We start from the raw sequence: 17,957 nt of genomic DNA, 5'->3' as shown, positions 1-17,957 counted from the left end.
GGGGACCAGAAAACCTTTTTCAAGAGAAAAGTACTACTATTTCCTCATCTCATGGATGAAAGAGAGAAAAAAAGAAAACTACACAGCGATAACAAATGCACACAAAAATACTGTAAAGAGAGCTAACAAATGTCTGGGTTAAAAAGAAAGTAACAGAGCACTTTGGGGTTCACTAAAGGCAAGAAGGTGCTGGGAGCTCAAAGAGAGTAGAGGTCATCACCACCAGCACATATTCCAAGGCCAGGGCAAGAGATGCCCTTTTAACAGTAAACATTAAAAATGAAGCTTATTTCAGGGTTGGGGAGAAGGCTCAGGAATAGCTCTCTGCTATTCCTGCAGAGGACCCAGGTTTGGGGTCCAGCACACACATGGCACATCATAGTTCCTGAAGGCAGGCACCAGGCACACACACATGGTGCATGTACATACATGCAGCCAAACATTGTTAGACATAAAATTAAAATAAACAAATCATTTTAAAATAAAGTTTAAGCCAGGCACGGTTTTAATCCTGGCACTTGGGAGGCAGAGGCAGGCTGATCTGTGAGTTCAAGGCCACCTGGTCTACATAGCGAGTTCCAGGACAGCCAGAGAGCTATGTAGAGAAAACTGATCTCAAAAACAAACAAAACAAAACAAAAAAGGAAGCTTGTTTTAAAATCAGAAAGAAAGAGGATTTGAAAAGCTGTAAGTTAGGCTAACGGTATTACTCAGTGTGCAAGGCCCTGAGTTTTATTCCAACTACCAGAATAAACAAGTGGATAGAAAAAGCTGTGTAGTTATGTTTATTTTCATGGGGTTTGACGCTTGGAAAATATTTCTAAAAAGTCACATGTATTTACAGCAACTAGAAGTGTTTATTTGTCAACAGTACCTGAAAGTCTGGGACACTGCCCTTTGGTGTCCTTTCATATCATCTGACCTGCAGAAAGCAAAGACAAGAGCTCAGATATCACCAGGTCCCCACAGCTAAACACAGAACAGTACATTTGAGTCAGAAACATAAAGATTATAAATCATCAAAAGAGAAAAACCATGTGGGAAGGGGGGGGTTGTATCAGCGTTCACACACTTTACAAGATTAATCCTAATGCCAGCAGGTCACCCATGTTTGTTATTTCCCCAGGAATGTTACTTAGAGCATCTTGCTGTTTCACACAAGGTGCCATTGTATCTGCTCAGTAGAGAAGCGTTTCCTGATGGTGTTATGGTGGAAACCAAAGTCTACCCCCTAAGAAAGCATCAGAAACCTCGAAAGAAAACTCACATCTAAACATTGCTTCCGAGATCTGTACAGAAAGGATTAGTACTTATACATACGTATTTGGTAAATTAAACTTTCTTCCAATAACGTGGTTGGCAACCTTCCTAATGATGTGACCTTTTAATTACAGTTCCTCATGTTGTGGTGACCCCCCCAACCAGAAAAATCATTTCACTGCTACTTCATAACTATAATTCTGCTACTGTTATGAGTCATAATATTAATATCTGACATGCAAGATATCTCCTGTGACAACCCCACCCCATGAAAGTGCTATTTGACCCACGGAGGGGTTGCGACCCACGGGTTGAGAACTGCTATTCCAATATACCCTTTCCTTCTCCTGTAAGATTTCTTTTGCTTTTAACCCAATCACAAGGTTTCAACTGTTCTGTGGTTAGATGTCCACTCCCAGATCTGATTTTATCAACTAATTTCAAACCTCAAATTCGAGATGGCTTATAATTTCTCAGACACATGGAGGAATCACTTAATCAAGTCTCAGAAATGGAAGATGAAGTCAAGTAGTAGAATATACCAAAACTTGGCACAACCTACTCTACTTCATGAGCTGGTTCCAATTCAGAACCTTGGCACACCGGTGAGGACCTGCCACACAGCAAAAATGTGCCTGGGAATCTCCGAATATGATTTAGAACAGAGAACCAGAAATAAGTGCTCAGCAGTTCGAGGCAGAATTCCAGAAACAGAGACGTAACCACTGTTTTCATAAGCATTTAAATTAGTCTGCTCCCAACAGTGATAACACACACACAACAGCTGAGGATGGAGGAAAAGAGCAATGCATCAGAAACACAGGTAAACTCAGTATTTGTAGAATGGTAGTCTGAGGAGAAGAGGAAATGTTTTACCCGCAAACACAAGTGCACTATGAACCAAAAGGTTAAAGATGGGGTTACCTAAATGCACAGGATGGCGAGGAACGGGGCTGCCTCTGGCTTTTTAAGGCACGTAGTTTGTCTCCCTGTGTTATGCTGCTTTTCATTTCCACATCTTCATCTTCTAAGTTACTCTGAAAAACAGGCATGTCCCATAGAAAGGTCATTACAAACAGTTTAGCTTTACACCAATGTCTTAACAGAGTACAGATCATCTGCAGTTATAGATAACAGCATGGAAATGGTCTCGCTGTAGATTAAGTTATTTAAATGTGTTATGAATTCAGCAGTAAATACCTACTATAGAACACTCAGCATTTAAGTACATGGGTCAAATTCCAAATCTAAGAAGCTTGAGGCTGGAGCTGGATATAGGAGTGTCTAAAGTCTATCTATGACAGTGGATCAAAACCAAAGAAACTCTCCTGTGGACACATTAGCCTTTGGAAAACAGCCTGGCACAACTCCGATCTATAAACACATCATAAATGTTTCCAGATATTACAGGAGCCACCAGTGCAAATCCCTATTCATAAGCATGCATGATAAAATAACTGAAGACATCTACACGGTCACTTTTGGCATTAGTTAACCTTCCAAGAAGAACTCAAGCACTCTCAGGAGTTAAAGGGCCAACAGCACTCAATCAGGAAGCCATGTTTCCTGCTGAAGTTCCTTAGTTCGAAAAGTAGAGTGGCTGACTAGTGTTTCCCCGTGGTAACTCAAGAGGAAGGGCTTCCCATGGTAACTCAAACGGAGCCCTGAGGGGAGACAGAAGAGCTAGCTCCCATCTACCACAAACAGGAAGTGGAAGGAGAAAGGTCATTTATTTTAATTTTTTTAAAAATTATTTTTAAAATAAATTTTAGTATTTAGAAATACAACAGTGAAACTGTCAGTATGATCTGCTCAGAGGACTGGGGAAAAGTGAAATGGGATTTTTTTTTCTAGCATTCTATTTTCATGTTCTAAGTCATGTTTATATAATACCAGAAGATAAAAAATGAATTCTAAGAGATATATCGTTAAATAAAATGAACAGGATATTTAAAATAATAATTACATCCGGGTTTTTTTTTTTCTTAACTAAGTGGCAAATTTTAAAGTGCCAGATTTTTGTTGTTATTGTTGTTTGGTTTTGCCTTTTGTTTTCTGAGACAAAGACTCACTAGCTCAGGCCCATGATCATCCTGCCTCAGCCTCCTGTGCTGAGGCCTGACCCACCATGACCAGCAGGTTACAGAGTTTCTAAATTATGATAGATTTCAAAAACATAAAATAATACTGCAAAAACATAATGTTTTTACTCTATCCCTTTAGTTTAATGAAGTCTCACTCTTAAAGAAGAAAGCACTACATACGTAGTCCCAGCTCACACTCCCTGCAGAAGAAAACTCTCTTTTCTTAGGAGGAGGAGGAAGAATAGTATTGAGCCAGCAAAGCTAGAGGGGTGGACACTGAGCTACAGGATTCGGGATTTGCTCTGCAGGGCTTCAATCATGTTTGGTCCAGCATTTCCCTGGCCATGCCCCCATTCCTCCCTTTTGGAATGGTGATATATATTCTGTGCCATAGGATGTGGGAAGTATATAGTTTGCCTTCTGGTTTTACAGTTAAGGGCTTACAGTTAAGACATTGTCTTGAATCTCAGAAGAGACTTTGAACTTTTATACTGTTTTGGAACTGATAGACTATGAGGACTTTTGAACATGAACTAAATATATTGTGCATTACAATATGGCTACAAGCCTATGGTGCTCAGGGAATGGAATGTGGTAATTTGAATGAGAATGATCTCACAGGTTCATTTATTTAAAAACTTGGCCACCAGTGAAACATAGCTGCTGTGTTAAGGATATAAATGCTCAGCTACTGCTCCAGAGCTAGGCCTGCCTGCTTGCTGCCAATGCTTCCCACCAAAATGGTCATGGACACATGCACTAGAACTGAAAAGCTCAACAAACTCTTCCTTCTATAAGCTGCCTTGGTCATGGTGTTTTATCATGGCAACAGAAAAGTAAGACAGATAAATCATACATACATACATACATACATACATACATACATACATACATGATAGTTTGATAAAAAGATATGATTGATGACAGACAATAGAGTATATATATATATATATATGTATGTATATATATATATATATATATATATATATATATATATATATATTCAATCATACACTTGCCTTAAGAAATAAAATACAGATAAGCCTGAAAAATGTTAAAGCACCTACAGATTTACTATCAAAAGAAAAGAAAAAATCTTGGCACAGTTCTCCAGAATTTTCACAGTGCTGTGCACATTCTCTTCTCACCTGTTAGCCTGACATTTTTCTGCCTTGCAAAAACAGGTTTTATTACACATGTGGCTTTGTAAGTTATTATTAAAATAAATGCATATTTATTATGGTGTTCCAGGACAAATGAAAAAGAACCTTGCATTGTCATTTTATAGCCCCATAACATTCTGTTGTCTAGACATACCAAATTGCTTCTTTAACAAATACTTTAGGTCAGACTGTTCTCTGCCTCTCAGCACTGTACACAGCTTTAACAAACACATTCTAGATGCAAATGATTGTCTAACATTGCCCTAGTTCATGAAGTGGAATTACTAAGCTCGTTTGATTTTTTTTGTTTTTGTTTTTTTGTTTTTTGTTTTTTTAAGACAGGGTTTCTCTGTGTAGCTTTGGAACCTATCCTGGCACTTGCTCTGGAGACCAGGCTGGCCTCGAACTCACAGAGATCCGCCTGCCTCTGCCTCCTGAGTGCTGGGATTAAAGGCGTGCGCCACCAACGCCCATATTAAGCTCATTTGAAAGCTATCTTCTAAATGTTAATATATTAATATTATATTATTATTAATAATATATATTCACTCTTCACCAGACAAAGAGTGAGAGTACATCTTTAATATTTGATAGATATAAATAGCATCCTAATATGTAAATTCACATTTCATTTCTAGGGATGTTTTGTATTTAGGAACCAGGAGGTTTTCATAATTTTTGTGTGTGTACATACACTGCCTTCAGTGTTCTGCATATGTTTAGAAATGTATTTGAGTACATTGCAAACATTTCCTTCTAGCTGCTCCATGGTTGGAGAATGAATTGGGGAAGGAAAGGGCCAAGAATGAGGCAGACAGTTAAGTGGCTTCTATAAATATGAGAGAAGACAGCTTAGATTAGGATGCAGCAAACTGCTTAGACGTCAAGACCTGAGAAAGGAGAAGGCAAAGTGAAGAAAGATCTAGACATTCAGGATAGGTCTAAAGAAACCTAGCAAAGGATAGACCATGTCATTATTTATGTACAGATTTTAGAATATTTAAGAGACTAAGAGGTACAGAGCTATAATCACAAAACCATCAGTAAACAAATTAACACATTTTGTTTGTTTGTTTGTGTTTGGTTTGTTTTTTTGAGGCAGGTTTTATCCAGTCCCGAGGCCTCGAAATCATTATGTAGACAAAGCTGGCCTGGAGTTCCTGAGCCTCATGTTTTCTTGCTCTCTCCTGCCAAGTGCTGGGCTCAAAGGCTCATGCTACTATTATGGTCCTCTGTGCTCTCAAATTCCTGACAAAAACTTACACAATGTCATTCAAAACACGATTGCATTGTGTTATACAATCTTCAAAACTACAGTTTGGGAGAATGTGTAGCTTTCAGGAGGTGGGGCCTGGTTAGAGGAAGTGGATTGCTACCCAGGATGGGCAAGGCTGAAGTTGAGCTTTAGAGCCCTGCCCAGCTTCCAGGCCTAGCTTCTCTGCTTCCTGGTGACTGTGGCATGAAGAGACAGCTACCATACGCTCTCACTGCCTTGGAAACACCCAACATCATACCTTCCCTGCAATATGGACTCTGTCTCTTCAAACCATGAGCCAAAATAAGCCCTTCCTCCCTAAGGTGTTTCTTGCCAGATACTTTGTCCCAACAAGGAAGTAAGTAGCTACTATCCCCATAGTACTTTGCCCCCTGAGGGGTTTTTGTTGTATTGTCTTTCATTTCCTTATTCTAACTGTAAGAACAATAGCACTTATGAATGGCTAAAATGGAAATAACTATTCATGGACCTTACCAAAATTCACACAACTATGTTCCCCAAAGTTTATATGTTGATATTCTAACCCACAGTGATGGTATTTAGAGGGGGGGGGGGTCTCTCAAGAGTGGTGAGATCATGTGGCAGCCCTCAGGAGTGGACAAGGTCCCAGAGAGCTACCTCTTGCCTTCATCCTATGACGACAAGGAGAGTGTACCATCTATGCCCAGAAAATAGACTGCCACCCCTGCCTCCAGAATGCCTTAAATTACTGTTGTTCATAAGCCACACAGTTCCTGGTATTTTGTTGTATGAGTTTGAATAAACTAAGCTGGGGGAGAAAGATCTAAATATATATTTCTTTTCTTTTTTTCTTTCTTTTTTTTTTGTTTTTTTGTTTTGTTTTGTTTTTCAAGACAGGGTTTCTGTGTAACTTTGGAGCCTATCCTGGCACTCACTCTGGAGACCAGGCTGGCCTTGAACTCACAGAGATCCGCCTGCCTCTGCCTCCTGATTGCTGGGATTAAAGGCGTGCGCCACCAACGCCTGGCTAAATATATATTTCAAGATGACATATTTGAATTTTCAATCATACAGCATCCTTTGATTTTTCCCATGGTAAAGAATAATTAGTCCTGAGTTGAACAAATAGGAATGTAAAAAACGGGTGAGAATGAAAATGGTCTGCTACATCAGTGGTTCTCAACCTATGCATTGTGACCCCTTTGAGTGGTTAAATGACCTTTCACAGGGTCATTTAATATCAGATATTTGCATTACAATTCATAACAGTAGCAATATTACAGTTACAAAGCAGCAACAAAAATGATCTTATAATTGGGGGAGTCACCACAGGAACTGTGTTAAAGGGTCACAGCACTAGGAAAGTTGAGAACCACTGGACTAGATAGTATTTTGAAGAGACAGTAATTTAGAAGGCATTTGTTCTTTCTAAAGGTAGCTGTGTTCCTTAGAGAGATAAATGTTACACTCTTCAGAAGTCACAACCCAGAACAAGAAAGAAAAGATGTTCTTGTTTAGCAATATTAGCTCATTAAAATTTAGTGCTGATCCTTCATTTGCTTCTCATAGTCCAGACTGCAACAACAGCAAGAAAAAGTCAACAAAGGTTCTGTTAGCTAAGATTTACATTTCATCAGGACAGATGACTCCAACAGTAAACTCAGCCACTCCATCTGTGGCTGTCCTGGGAGACAAACACAACATTTAAAACCAACTACTTCAGCAATCTCCATCCTGTGTCCTAGAATGAAGCTCCCCCCGCCCCCGCCCCAATGAAGCCTGGATGTCTCTCTGACTAAGAGAAGTCTTTGGGAGATGCCAAGGGTTGGTTTAAGACAGCTATGCACTCCTTCCATGTGGGCTCTTGGAGGCTAAGCTTCCTTAGGGCCCTGGTCTGGCTCAATGGAGCATCCAGCTGAGGGGCTGTAAACTACACTTATTGCTTAAATATTTCACCCATGTATATAAATGTCCAAAGTTCCAAAGCTAACATCCGTTGTCTTCCTAGAGGACTCTCCACCTCTCTTACTAAGGACTCTTACTCAACTAAGTTTGCTGACTGCCTAGCTTATCTAGCGAGATTGCCTGGGGCAACCCCTGCCATTGCCTCCCTAATTCTGAGGTTAGAGGTGGCTACCTCACTTGCCCAGCTTTTCTGTGGCTTCTGAGGATCTGAACTCCAGCTCTCATTGCCCTTTCTTTTGCCTCTTTAGAAATATAAAAATATAACCCAAATTCTTAGTTTTACCTCAGGCCAATGTTAATCAAAGAGTTAAAGCAGCGTCAGGTATAATGACTTGTGCCCATAATCCCAGATTCAGGAGACCAGGCAGGTGGATCATCTGAATTCCAGATTAGCCTAGGCTACAAACCCTTTCTTAGGGGAAGAAGAGCAAGCTAAACTAAGCATTGAATACCCATCCCTGAAAGTGATTTTACTCCTCAATAATTCAAAACGCTTGGGCAAATCATATTTTTGGATCTCTCATTTCTTATCCACAGAAAAGAATTAGAACAAATGATACTAGTACAACTAGTACAGTTGCTTCCAGCTCCCAAAATACTCGGGCTCCAAATTCTTGGTAAGTCACTTCCTGCTACTTCAGATGTAATGGGGAACAATAGAAAAAAAAAAAAAAGAAGAAAAAAAAAAAAAAAAAAAAAAAAAACAAGAGTTTGGAATCAGACAGACACGGATTGAATCACACCTTAAGACACATCTCCAGAACACAATTTCCTTACTATAAAGCAGAGACATCACTGAATTCACGAGGTGGTGGTATGAATTAGATCAGATTAGAGAAGGAACTGGATAAAACATGTTGTCCTAACTCTGCTTTCCCTCTGTACACTTTACAAATCAAAAAGGAATTGGAGGCTTTCAAAGTACTACTTGTGCTGGGTATGGCTTCTGCGAACACAGCATCAAACATTTTCTTCTTGCTATCTAGTTCTGTTTCAAATGGAAACTTATTCTGTTGCCTTTCTATAAATATTCTTTACATCAGAATCACCCTGTTTATAATTTTCTAATTAAATTATGACTTTATTTCCTCCTTTATAAAGACAACTGGTTTCCTTCTTCTGCTTTGCATTCTGGAGGCCAATGACTCAAAGCTTAGAAACTTAGCCTTCCCAGGAGCTCAAGGATTAGATAAGATCTCTGTGCTGATGATATGTCTTAGCAGGAAAAGACACTTGCCACCTAGCCTATGACAACTTCAATTTGATCCCCAGAACCCATGTGGTAAAAGGTGAGAACCAATTCCCAAATGTTGTCCTCTGACCCCCTCATGTGTAATGTAGCAGGCATAAACACACACACACACACACACACACACACACTCACAAATAAATGTTTTAAAAAGACAGCAAAGATAGAGCCATGTGATATAAGTTTAGTGGGGAAACATAAAGAATACTGGTGTCAAGGAGGTAGGCTCCTCCTGGGGAAAACTCACCTCTCCAAACCTTTCCATGCTTTGTAATTTAGATAAGTTTCCACCAATAGACATATCATCCAAGCTAGAAATAATTTTATTAATACTTCCTTCACTGGAAGGTCTATTTTTCAGTTTGGAACGAAAAATGTCTCCTTGGACCCACAATGATGCTTGTTTTCTGTAAAAAATGAGAGAAAATAAAATATTTAGAATAAACTATGATTATTGTCTCAATGCTATGATACCTAACAAGAAAGATATTAACAAAGTATTTAACAATTAGACTAAAAAGGTGATAGAATCGTAGAATATACCATTGTATTTCTAAAAAAACTAAATCTTTTAAAAATTAGATGAATTTTTTTTTAAATGTGAACAATAGTTCAGACATCTAGCCACATCAGTTTACTAATGAGTCAGGCTGTCTCTGTCTTCTATCGTGGTAGAAGTTGCTTTGGAAGCTAGTCCTCAAGTTGTATTTTCTAAGCCTAGGACATATAAACTGATGACGTTAGCATACCACTGAGTCACAGTTGATTTTCTATACCAGCTGTAAAAATACAGACTTAAAACAACCGTAATATTTCTTTCCTTTGTGCAAATGTTTAGAAGAGTGTAGCCCAGCCTCTCATATTCTTATATCTTCAAAGCATCTTGCCTTCACTTTTGTACCCCAGCCTTTCTACTTCACACCAGCGTCTATCATAGCCCTCATCAGATGTTTGACTCTTCTTATGGGCTTCAAATAGTAAAATAGCAGAGTCCTTGACAGAGAAAGAAAAGGTCAGAAGATGGCTGATGAATTCATACAGGAACATTCAAGGACTGTTATTGCAAGGGAGGAGAGCTTTGCTTTTCACGGATGCTAACAAATCCAGATACATGAAACACAGGGAAAAGACAGATTTAAGATAAAAGACAGAATCCTTCTCCCTGAAGAAGTTTCTTAAGATGGGGAAAGCAAACAACTGAAATCCAGCATATTGAGGCCCTGTGGGCGAGACATATTCAAGACCCAAGGCAAAAGGGCCCAGCCCTGTCTAAAAGAAATCAGCCATCCCCTGTGAGCCCAAAAGTCAAGTGTCTGTGCGCACAAACACCTGCATAGACGTAGGCACACACACACCTCTCCTCCCTTCCTCCCTTCACCCCCCATCAAAAGGAAGCCTACCATGAAGCACAATGTCATGTTACAATGTACCAGTTGCATGTTCCTCCTTTTAAAATTCATGTCGGTGACTGGCCAACCTGTGAGGAAATGACACAGCAGAGCATGCAGGGCTGTTTCACTTGGCTGCAGCAGAAGATGTTGGGAAGCATCCTGGCTCATGGTGGGTCTTGGATGTGATGTCCCAAATACAGAGGTTATGGGAGCGTATTTTAAGATTTAAAGAAAACAGTATGAGATGGTAACAGAGTCAAAAAGGACCTAAAAGAGGTTAAAGTGAAAAGAAATGTCCAATTCAAGACTAAGTTATAAGATGAAATCTTGGATAGTGCTGACAGCCCTAGGATGAAACTTGCAAAGTGACAACTCCACTTGCTTGATTTAAAAGATTCAGCCCGCCCTGTCTCCGGGAAGACTCGATCTGAACCTGAATATTAAAGATGAATAAGGTGTCAGAGCTGAACCGAGTGTTGCTAAGCAATGATGTACGCAATTGCTTCTTGAGAAAAAGGAAGCGGCATTTCATGCAGATACCTTTCCACAGACGATGCACACTGTGCTAGCTTTTATAGTGGTGTCTGTCGCCCCTTAAAAGCCTCATCTCAAACAAAAGAAGTAAAACATGTATTTTAAAGTGTTTAGCATTGAGAACTCGGTTCTTGTAAAGCTGACACATCTGCTGGAAGCCAATCTCCCAGTACTGTAGCACATTTTCCAAGAGCAAGAAATGACTGGCCCTTTGCTAATAGAAGATAAGTTTTGAAGCAACAGGAAAAGATATGTCTTGATCTGAATGAAACCTGCTAGAGAGATGTAGCCAGGACCAGGTAATTAATTTTGATTGGGCTAGACCAATGTGAGATATAAGGAAAAACTAAATAACTTGGCTTCAATATGATCCAGTATAATTGGTCTGGCTGCCTCTTTGTAAATATCTGCTTTTAGTGCAAGTCAGTTTAGTTGCACTGCTCTAAATATTTCTGGGTCTGAATACAGGTCACACAGAAGTCACTGTGTAGTTGCTTCTATTTGGGGCTCACTTGTTCTCCCTCATTGCCCTAAGGTAAGCCAATATGTATTATATTATCCTGGCTCTTTAATGCAATCACTCCTTTGATCCAGGACACTGCTGACCAGGGTGAACCAACTTTGACCCCAGTGTCCATCCAAAGTCATGATTTGGTCATTTGATATAGAAACCTAATCCATTTTCTTTTGAGCTTGTATATGCTTGTGTGTGGGGGTCTCTCTCTCTCTCTCTCTCTCTCTCTCTCTCTCTCTCTCTCTCTCTCTCTCTCGTGTGTGTGTGTGTGTGTGCGTGCGTGCGTGCGTGCGTGTGCGTGCGTGCGTGCGTGCGTGCGTGTGTGTGTGTGTGTGTGTGTGTGTGCTTGTGGAGGCCTAACACTATGGTCAGATGTCTTCTTTAGTACTCTTCACTTTATAGACTATGGCAGAGTCTCTCGGCTGACCCAGAGCTCACAGACCAGTTAGTGTAGCTAGCCAGCTTACCTCAGTGGGTCCCCTGTCTCTGTCTCCCACATGCAAGGATTACAGGCAGGACACCAAATCTATCTGGCTCTGACATGGGTTCCAAGGATCTGAACTCTGGTCCTCACGGTTATGTGACAAGTGCTTTTATATTGAGTCATTTCCTCAGTTCCCTACCCCTTCTCTAGTCTGGTATAGCATTGACCAGAGGACCCTGGTCTGTGTATAACCTCAATCTCAGTCTGCTCTGTGTATAACCTCAATCTCATAACAGACACAGGGCAATTCCTAGCTTACAGTACTTACTAGTCAAACAGCCTAACAGTATCAAAAAACGGCAGACAAGAAGCAACAAACAAGAGGCACAAAGAGAGCCGGAGAAAAGCATTCAGAAAGTCACACAATGATGATTTTGTAGAATTCCTAATGGTTAGGGGAAAGCTTGGAATCCTGAAATGCATAAGGAAATTACTACAAGGGGGAAATGATTTGGGGTAGACGTTAAAAGACACAAGTAAGTAAATCTACTTCTAGGTATAGAATTCCCATTATCGGCTGCTACACCATCTGCATGTCACTCCAATGCAAGCTTTATAACAAAAATCTAGCATGCTACTCCTTTCAGCTCTTATCTCTGACCATTTGGGACAAGGACACAGAGCATCGTATGACCTGCATAGGGTGCAATCATGCTTAGCTGGTGGAGAAGTAATATGGAGCCGCCATTGTGGAAAACAGCTTGGCAGTGCCTCAAAAAGCTACACAAAGAATTCTACATAGTGCAGTAAAAGAATTGAGCACAGACCCTCAAACATACTCGTGCACTGGTGCTCAAACCAGCATTGCTCGCAATGTTCCAAAGTTGGGATCAACTCAAATGCCCAGGAACAAGTTAATGGAAAAACAAAATTTATACAAATAGTGGAATAGTATTAAATAGGCTTAAAAAGGAATGAAAGGGCTGGAAATATACCTTGATAATAAAGTGTTTGCCTTTCATGCAAAAGTCTTGGGTTCAGTCCCCATCAATGCTAAAAAAGGAGGAAAGATAAAATTCTGATGCATGCTACAAAGAACAAGCTACAGCTGTGGTATGTATAATTAATTGCTATGAAATGCGTGAACTATGAAAAAATGCATAGTGAAATAAGCCGGATAGTTTATGAGGTACCTAGACTATGAAAACTGATAGAGCAAGAAAGTAGACTTAGAAATCACCAGCAACTGGGAGGAGGGGTCAGTGGAGGGTTATTGTTCAATAGATATGAAGTGTTTGTTTGGAATGATTAAAAAAATAATTCCACAAATAGTGGAAATGGCATCACAATATTGTGAATGTACTTGAAAATCAACAAGCTATACATCTAAAGTGGTTAAATTTTATGGTGAAAAGTAATGTTTAATTTTTAAATTTATAACAAAAAATTAATTATCCAAACTTTTATCTAATTTTACTGGCATAAGTATTTCAAAATAAGTTTCTTGCCATAATAGTTGAAAATTCTAGTAATTCCTGTTGACATTTGAGTCAATATCAAGATTTTATTTTTTTCTTAGTAACTTTTAATGTCAACTGATGACCATTAAACAAATTTAAAGGTTCAAGAGTAAACATTGAAAATAAAACCAGCAGTTTATGTAACTCAAATGTGACTCTTAGCAAATAGTGGAAACTAAAACTTAAGCAAAATGCTTACTCTTTTAATACACAAACCACAGTATCTTCTATTGTTGAATTATAATGTTTAATAATATTTAAGACTTTTAAATTTTTATATTTTAGGAAAGACCAAATATTAAAAATTTAAATTTGTTATTAAAACAATTTAGTTGAGTTCTTCGGCCTACTACTCAATGTGTCACCCCCAGACTGATCACTGGGAAACTAGCACAGAACTGATCCAGAACCCATGAATGTGGGTGTCAGTGAGGAGACCTCGGAAATCTATGGGGCCTCTTGTAACAGATCAGTACTTATCCCTAGCATAAGAATGGGCTTTGGGAGCCCATTTCACATGGAGGGATACTCCCTGAGCCTAGACACAAGGGGGTGGGCCTAGGCCCGATCCCAAAGGATAGGACAGACTCTGAAGACCCTCCCCTATGGAAGGCCTCACCCTCCCTGGGGAGCAGAAAGGAATGAGATCGGTTAGTGGGGGCAGGGGAGGAGGGGAGGGAGAGGGAACTGGGATTGACATGTAAAACAATCTTGTTTCTAATTTAAATTAAAAAATGGAGGAAAAAAAGAAATGACAGTGATCAAGCCCACAAGAACCCAGTAATTACCATGGTAGCTGTGGATAAACTTGAACTTCTAGCCCTCCTACCTCCATCTCCCCACTGCTGGGAACACAGGCATGGGCCACCACAACCATCATCTTTTAGGGTTCAAACACAGGGCCTCATGCATGTTAGCAAGCACTCTTAACATAAAACAACTCTAAGCCTCACCCCAAGCCATCTTTTTATGTGGTAGCCTGTAGTGTACATGGGTGGACAGATGTATGGTCTTGTGTGCATGTGAGAGCCAGAGGACAGCCTCGGGTATCTTTTCACCTCAATCTACCTTGGGTTTTGTTTGTTTGTTTTTGGGTTTTTTGTTGTTTTTGAGAAAGAATCCATTATGGAACTCGGAGATAGCCAACTGTCTAGACTAGCAGATCGGCAAGCCTTGGCAAGCCTTCTTCTACCTCTTCTCCCCAACTCTGGGATGGTGAATTTGGAAATCCATGGATTGAAAAGGGTTGGAGTTGGGGGGTGGGCTGGGGTGCTGGAGAGATGGCTCTGAAGTTAAGATCACTGACTGCTCTTGGACAGGACCCAGGTTCAGTCCCCAGCACCTACAGCAGGTGTCTCACAACCACCTGCAACTCCAGTTCCAGGGGATCCGATGTCCTCGTCTGGTCTCCACAGGAACTTGCATGCACATAGTATACATATAGGAAAGCACATACACATGCACGTGCGCGCGCGCGCGCGCGCGCACACACACACACACACACACACACACACACACAAACAAATAAATCTAAAAAAAAAACTGAAAAAGGTTTCAAACACAAAATTGTTACTTTGTAAAGATAATTCAAAATAAAGCTCCTGTAGTGTCTAGGTTTTCAGCTCTGTGCCATTCTCTGGAGGAAGGTAGAGAGAGAGTACGTCATGGGTAAAAAATGGAGTCTGGCCGGAGGTTGGTGGCGCACGCCTTTAATCCCAGCACTTGGGAGGCAGAGGCAGGCCAATCTCTGTGAGTTCGAGGCCAGCCTGGTCTACAGAGGGAGTTCTAGGACAGCCTCCAAAACAATACAGAGAAACCCTGTCTCAGAAAAAAAAAAAAGAAAAGAAAAAGGAAGAAAGAAGGAAGGAGAGAGGGAGAGAGGAGGGAGGGAGGGGGAGAGAGAGAGAGAGAGAGAGAGAGAGAGAGAGAGAGAGAGAGAGAAAGAGAGAAGAAATGGAGTCTGACAAGCACAGCTTGACTCCATGTGTCTACAGGTTGTAGTCTGTCTTTGAGAAGACGGCATTCAGGGTGGGCTAACATCAAGAGATATCTGTGGGTCATCTTAAGAATCTCGAGGGCATTTAATGGAAGAAACACTGTGGGTTCCTGGTGATATTTATAGCTGAAGAATGGTATTTTTGGCTTTAAGAGAAACACTTGATGTGTATTTTGAACAAGCACGGCTTTATTTATAGAGAAATCTTTAAATAGAGAAATATCAGACCATAACAAAGAAGCTTGGACTTGCTGATGTGTCAGCTGATCAGCAATTTGCAGAAGTGCCGTCACACACCTCTCCCCACCATATACACAAGAGTGTAATGTAGGGCACATCCATCCACCTGGACATATGCTTCTTTTTAATTTTCATGGAAATTAGGATATGACTAACCAGCTTCTCTACAGACACAGATACAGCTCAAAGGCCCTGATTGGCTTTTCAGTTCCCAAAGCAAAAACTCAGTCCCTCATGCCTATTCCATCATTTGTGACAGACGGAGAAACGGTGGAAGAGTTGTCACCTCCATTTCTTCCCTAATGGCCCTGTTAATTATTCACGATTTTGCGTCAGTGCTGACTTCATACTCTCCATCCTTCATAGAAATCGGTCTTCAAAGCCTATCCCCCCACCCTTGAAATGTTCCTGGTACGTGTCTCTAACTCTTCAGCCCACATCTCGCCTCTGAGGAGCCTGTCTCCCTGACGGATCGCTGTAGTCTCCTTTTTAGCCTCTCCGGCGCTGAGCCCCATCTGTCTGATTCCTCTTGTGCAGGCTCAGTCCAGTACTGCTTGAGCAACACTAGCACTAGCATTTGACTCCCCCTTGTCAAATGCTCCAAATTAAAAAGTCGGACAGCTACAAGAAGTTCAGGATAACCTCACCTATCACTGGAACCTGTGTATTTTACTGTCAGTATGCCCTGCCTAGGCAAAGATACAGGAGCTCCTGCAGATGGCCACACACACACAGTGGTCCCAAAGAACACAAAGGTTCACTTCCTTATTGTTCTGCAGCTTGGACATCTAATCGTAGTTTCAGCAAGCTAACACCAAAGGGTAGGCAGGACTAGTTCTTTCTGGAAGGTCTGAGGAGAGAATCTGTTTCCTCATCTTTATCAGTGTCCACTGACTGCCAAATTCCTTAGCATGTGTGCCCTCCCTCCACCTTCCGAGTGCATAGATGTGTGTTCTGCATTATTGCCTCCTCTAAGTGAGTCCCTGGGTCTTTTCTGAGACATTAAGATATGAGCTGGTGCGCTGGGTAGTTCAGGGTACTCCCACCAACACCAAGTTCCTGTTTCCCTTTAAGGTTACACCTCAGCAACAAGGGATTGTAATGTGCTCTGCCAGGGACATCATACAGCCTATCACGGCAGACATCAGGCCAAGCGCTCCAGTCACACCCCCTGTCTAAAGGACAAGGGAGTGGCACCTTCCCACCATGGGAAGATGAAGTACACTTACTTCCCCTCATTCCTCTCACTAAATAAATTTGTTGAATCCCATGAATGAAACAAATGAATGAAGACTCAAAAAACAGATGAAGGCAAACTAGTTAGGAACCATGAGACTTAAGAGACAACATAGCCATGGGGTCGCAGGGATTTCTTTTTGCTATATAAATCTCGAATTTGTTTTTAAAGGAGGAAATGATCCATAAATGCTGATGGGATGGAGTTTTTCCCATCCACAAAATCTTGCTTTCGATAATCAAAGGACTAGAAAGGGGGATCCTGGCAAAACAGGAGAACTTTCCACAGTGAATGCTCTAGTACGGCCAAGCACCGCAGGGAAAAAAAAAAGGAAAACCAGAAGGGCCCCTATTCTAGCCACCAGCAGAGGCTGAGATTTTAGAATCCCACCCCCACCAGGATGTCAAGGAGCAAGCACACCCCCTTCTTCCCTGACCAAAGCAGCACTGAAGGCAGCTGTAAGCCAGACAAGGAGGTCTTGCAAGCAAACACCATTCTTCTCTGAGGTGCTAATGATAGCCATAGTATTCCATCCCAATAGGCAGCTCCTGGCTTCCCTCCCATATCAGCCTAGGAGCCAGAGGAGCCCCACCCATCATATTATCGGTAGAACCACAAGGGAAAGGTTAAAACCCCACATCCAGCCAGTATTGACAAAAAGCCTTTGATATCAACACACAGTGGGCAGGGAATCCAGAATTCTGCAAAACAGAAAAGTTTTCTTTCCGCCCCCTACCTCAGTGAAGCAATGGAAAGGGACACATACAGGCTGGGAACGTGGCTCAGTTGGTGGACTCCTTGACCCATAGCACCATATAAAGCCAGGAGAGGGAAGCAATCATAGCACTCCTGGGGTAGACGCAGAAAAACCAGAAACTCAAGGTCAAGATCATCTTCAGCTACAGAGCCAGCTTAGGCCAGATGGAGCTCCATGAGCTGTCTTTAAAATGGGGGCAGGAGGCACAAGAGTGTCCTAACATTCTAAGAAAATGTCCAAGATGACATCTTCAGACATTGCCATCAGCTGAATGAAATGAAATAATCAATAAATGCCAATGATTCAATTATAGAAGTGTCAGAATTATCAGACAGAGTGAAAGGTAGCCATGATAAAAGTGCTTCCACAAATGATCACAAACATCC

General features: G+C 41.0%; 1 protein-coding gene across 2 annotated transcripts in view; it reads right to left on the bottom strand.

Annotated features, from left to right (window-relative positions):
- Cdc14a (cell division cycle 14A) overlaps positions 1-17,957 on the bottom strand; it is a 154,846-nt gene that overhangs the window by 22,125 nt on the left and 114,764 nt on the right. For both annotated transcript variants that reach the window (XM_027395580.2, XM_027395582.2), the window contains exons 11-13: positions 9,206-9,365; positions 2,185-2,297; positions 875-922 (exon numbers count right to left, since the gene is read on the bottom strand). In XM_027395580.2, coding sequence (XP_027251381.1) covers positions 875-922; positions 2,185-2,297; positions 9,206-9,365 — 321 coding nt within the window. The remainder of the gene's footprint in view (positions 1-874; positions 923-2,184; positions 2,298-9,205; positions 9,366-17,957) is intronic.

This window comes from Cricetulus griseus (assembly GCF_003668045.3).
Source record: "Cricetulus griseus strain 17A/GY chromosome 1 unlocalized genomic scaffold, alternate assembly CriGri-PICRH-1.0 chr1_0, whole genome shotgun sequence".
Taxonomy (NCBI): domain Eukaryota; kingdom Metazoa; phylum Chordata; class Mammalia; order Rodentia; family Cricetidae; genus Cricetulus; species Cricetulus griseus.
This window is presented reverse-complemented; position numbering and strand designations above follow the sequence as displayed.